This window comes from Nerophis lumbriciformis, linkage group LG13 (genome assembly GCF_033978685.3).
Source record: "Nerophis lumbriciformis linkage group LG13, RoL_Nlum_v2.1, whole genome shotgun sequence".
NCBI classification, from domain to species: Eukaryota; Metazoa; Chordata; class Actinopteri; order Syngnathiformes; family Syngnathidae; genus Nerophis; species Nerophis lumbriciformis.
The window spans coordinates 10,660,421-10,665,420 of NC_084560.2; the positions used below are offsets into that span (position 1 = coordinate 10,660,421).

At 37.1% G+C, this 5,000-nt stretch overlaps 1 protein-coding gene across 1 annotated transcript in view; it reads right to left on the minus strand.

The window, feature by feature from the left end:
- Positions 1 to 5,000, minus strand: part of LOC133613865 (receptor tyrosine-protein kinase erbB-4-like) — a 1,130,743-nt gene that overhangs the window by 212,944 nt on the left and 912,799 nt on the right. Inside the window, exon 19 of the mRNA XM_061971723.2 lies at positions 1,962 to 2,060. Coding sequence (XP_061827707.1) covers positions 1,962 to 2,060 — 99 coding nt within the window. The remainder of the gene's footprint in view (positions 1 to 1,961; positions 2,061 to 5,000) is intronic.

Sequence of the window (5,000 nt, forward strand, 5' to 3'; positions counted from 1 at the left end):
TTGGATAACCTTATTAAGACATATATATATATATGTATATATATATATACATATTACATAAGGATTGTTAATTATAGACAAAATTCCAAAACAAGTGCAGTTCTTTTTTAATTTAAACTCGTGACGCAGTAAGTTGAATGATGCGGACACGTTTGTTACTGGATACTTTCCAATACACTTCTCCCTTGCAGACACTGTAAGAGTAAGTATTACGCAACTATAATTATTGGATGCTTGTTTATGTTGACAAATGTGTATTAGACAGCAATAGTGTTCAATTAAATAGACTTATTAGGTGCGTCAAGCTTGTGTGCTATTGTGTGCTTAGCTGTTGTGTAGCAGCTAGCTCCGAGTATTCTATAACCTACCATTTTTACCTTTTGTGATCTGACTTCACAAAAACAGCTGATTGTATCAGAGATACGCAGTGTTGGGACTAACGCCGTTATTTTCGGCGGTAACTAGTAGTCTAACGCGTTATTTTTTATATTCAGTAACTCAGTTACCGTTACTACATGATGCGTTACTGCGTTATTTTACGTTATTTTTTATGTAGTATTGGCTAGAAACAGAAGATCTGAGTGTGTTTTTATTGGAGCGCTGCGGTGTCGTCCTTCTGTGTCACAAGGAATAGAAGAGGCGCGCTTTGTGTGGGTGGGGGCGGGGGGAGGGGAGGTGTGTGTCTGTGTTTACTAACAAGACATGGCGGAGCCAGAAGTCGAGTTTCTTAACATGGAGATATTCTCACTACTTTTCTTTTGTAAAGCAAAAAGAAAAGAACATTTTGGTTAAATGTAAGTTGTGTCCTGGATCAATAATCCTATCTACTGCCCAAAACAGCAATTAAAATCTGCTGAAACAGCTACAAAAGCAACATGCTTCAACGAAGCCAGTAAAGAGAGACACACTTTACCTCCACCTCCAACAGCGGCTTGATTTTAACGGAAGGACTGCTAGCCAGGACAACATTGATAGAGCCATTGCAGCGTATGTGCGAGAAAACATGCAGGCTATTTCTACAGTGGAGTCCCCCGCTTTCAGGCAGCTGGACACAGTGGACAGTGAGTACACAATCATGGAAAGCGAGCTAAAGAAAACACTCAAAACTCTGCCTGCTCATCATTCATCACTGAAGGTACACACACTCTGTCAATTCTCTTATATACTCTTTCATTCTAGACTTCTAGAGTGTTTGATTATCACATCACTCTAAATGTATAGACTATAAAGTTCGCAAACATAAAGAGGGATCCTAGTTGGCCAGGCCAATCTTTCCTTATCTCTAAACTAAAACTGGGGAAATGCGTAGATTGTTCTGGGCTTCAGTACAGTGTTGCTCGCATGAAGACATGATTTTATTTCACAATTCCTTCAGAGAAAAACAATGTCTGGTTAGGCTTTGTGTATGTCATGTGTGCCTTCCTTGGGTGAAGCCAGGTTTACAGCTATGTTGTTATTATGCTGTTTGTTACTTATGTATGTTATGTTGCAGCTATTTAAAATAGTTTTGTCAATTTGTTCTGGCCTGAAACAAATTGGCCCTTTGAAACATATCTTTGTCTTTGTGTGTTGTATGTAGACCACATTGCTTAGCAGAGTTCAGTGATGCAAATGCATGTCGAGTTGATCAACAGATTGTATTATTCTCCAGTGCAATAACAGTACTGAAATGAAGGCTAAAAAAAAGAAAAAATAAGTAACTAAATAGTTACTTTTCACAGTAACGCATTACTTTTTCGTGTAAGTAAGTGTTAGTAACTGAGTTACTTTTGTAATTAAGTAACTAGTAACTGTAACTAGTTACTGGTTTTCAGTATCTAACCCAACACTGGAGATACGGAACATTTAGATGCAAGTCTGTATTATCATCCGATAATTGTATTTTTTTTTGTTGCTGATATCGGACCAGGGCACCCTTAAGTCAACACGTACTGTAATAGCTATACAATAAAGTAACTTACGTCCATAAACTCCACGTTTGCCTTTGGTCCTGTGGCTTCATTGAGGATTTTAACCGCTACAGGTATCTTGACTGTTTCGCCCTCCGGAACCCAAATCCCCTACAGAAGAAAGAAAAACACAAAACATCAACAAACTCTTTAAAAGACAGATTGTGTATTTAACTTTGAGTCAATATAAAGGGGACATTTACAGCACAAGTATCGAGGACCACTAAAAGTATAGTGACATTACATCAATAGGAAATATATGAAATAAACACGTTTGTCATTCTTTTTTGTCATGATGTCACATGACAGTTTGGACTTTTTTTAAATTATTTCCTTGTTTTGTATAATTTCCTGTCCTGGTGCTCTTGTTTTATCAGCATTTCCTGTTCAGTGTCTCTGTTTTGCAGCACCTTTACTTTCTGTTTCTTGCCCTGCCAGCACACCTGTTCCTTGTTATTTAGTTGTATTCAGGTCCACCTCGTTCCCTCCTTCAGTGCTGGTTCATTATCGAGTGTATGCTATAGTGTTATAGTGTTGCTTTCTGAATTCTCGCTCTACCATGGTTACTTTTCTACTGCCTGTACCTCATTAAACCGCCTTCGGCCTGCACGTCGCTTGCCTTCTCTGCACCCTGGAATGACGCCAAAAGCCGCGAGGCGCTATTGTCACACTTTTGGGAAAACTTCCTTGCATAATATACTGTGTGTCTAGATTTTTTGGTACACATTGATACACACAATGCAAAAAAGTCAGTGTTCAAAAACAAGGAAAAAAAAATACAAAAATGAGGGGCATTTTATTTGAATTAAGCAAAATTATCTGCCAATAGAACAAGAACATTTGGCATGTCAAAAATACCTTAAAATAAGTATAATCTTTTTTTTATTTATTTTTTTTTTTTTTAAATTTTATAAATCAATCCAACAAAACAATACACAGCAATACCATAATAATGCAATCCAATTCCAAAACCAAACCCGACCCAGCAACATTCAGAATAGCAAAAACAGAGCAATTGAGAGGACACACAAACACGATACAAAACAATCTAAAAGTAGTGAAACAAAAATGATTAAAACTGCAAGCAGCGATGGACGGGACCGACTTTGACGGCACATAAAATCCAAACCGGAGCAGTAATTAAAACTCGTTGGTCAACTTTTAATCAGAAGGGTTCAATCTCTCTCCTGTGCTAGTTTGAAGCCGACACGACAAACGGGCTAAGAGGAGATAATGTTTGAAGAAAGGTGACCGGTTTTTACAAAACGTTTGTTTTGAAGGGGGAATTGCAAACTTCCTGTTGATTTTTGCTGGGGGTTGTCAATATATGAAATGTAGATCTAAGTGAGACCTACATAGAGTAAGACATTCCTACTGGAAGTTACAGGCGGTTTTGTCTGAGTTTTCTTCCTAGGAGCAGTTGTGTCTGTGTTTTCTTCCTACTTTTGAGTTTTGGGTTTGGGTTTTTTATTAGATTTCAATTTTTGCCAGTCCTGATGTGTGTGTCCAGTTTTGAAGTATGTTAAGGGGGTCAAATTACAGCTCAAAGAGGCAAAAGTGAGTAAACTTTTGTTTTGAAGGGGGAATTGCCAACTTCTTGTTTGATTTTTGCTGAAAGATGTCAACGTATGAAATCTAGGTCTAAGTCAGACCTACATAGGGTTTTTTTGTTTCATGTCTCTATGACTTTCCTACCGGAAGTTACAAGCAGTTTTGTCTATGTTTTTTTCCTAGGGGGCGCTAGAGCGCAATTTTGAGTTTTGGGGTTTGGTTTTTTTATTAGATGGCAATTTTCATCAGTCCTGATGTGTGTGTCAAATATGGTGAGTTTTGAAGCATGTGAAGAGGGTCAAATTACAGCTCAAAGAGGCAAAAGTGACTGTTTTTAGTAAACTTTTGTTTTGAAGGGGGAATTGCCAACTTCCTGTTGATTTTTGCTGAATGATGTCAATGTAAGCATGTTAAGGGGGTCAAATTACAGCTCAAAGAGGTGGCGGAATAATAATAATAATAAAAGCTTATAAATACAATAGGGTCCTCTGTCCCAAAGGGACATTGCGGTCCCTAAATATTATCAACAACATTATCAATATTAGAAACAGATTCAACATAGCAATTGACATTAGCATTACAGACATTTATAAAAAAAAAATTAAAAAAAAATGAAGAAAAAAGAGAAGTACATTCTCACTAATAACAACTGTACAACTATTGTTTTATTTGACAATAAAACAGCAAAGTCCATTTGGCTGTCATCTGTTTTAATTATGAGACACAGTTGTGCTTGAAATAAGAAATTATTACTTTAAAAAAGTAGTTTTATACTTGTGAGTGTTGCAACACTTGATATTTCATGTTTTACTCAATATAGGTCATCAAATCTCAGCAACAAGCTGTAATATCTTACTGACATCATTTAGGACCAAAACACTTAAAACAAGTAAAACACTCTGACATAAAATCTGCTTAGTGAGAATAATTATCTTATCAGACAGAAAAAAAGCAAATATCACCCTTATTTGAGATATTTCATCTTACTGAGATTTCAGTTGTTGCAGTGCACACTTAGGTGGCCAACATATCAATGTTTTTCTTTGCAATAATCAATAATATGCAGCTTCATTATTACTGTGATGGAACCTCGATTTTTTTGCGCCAACTTTTTGGTTTGAGAACCTTTAGATCGAGCTAAATGTGCCACTGCGTGCAAACCATGTCTGGGTGTAGAAACGCTTCATTCATTCATTTTGTGTGCCATTTCGATGACATCATTTCCTGTGCCGCACAGGACACACGTCCATACACAGTCCATTACCTTTTAGTGCTTAAGCGTTTCTTTTTTTGCCATTCACCAAGTTTTGTTTGTTTCGTTGCTAAATGTGGGTCCAAAAATGCCTACAAATGAGCCTGGAAAGAAGGTGGGATTTGCTGTGGACTTAAAAAAGGACGATTTGCGAGGACGACTCCAATGGGGCGGACAATGCTGAATTTGCTGGCAAATACGTAAGAAACACGACCACAACTGCAATATTGTAAATATTTATATGATTG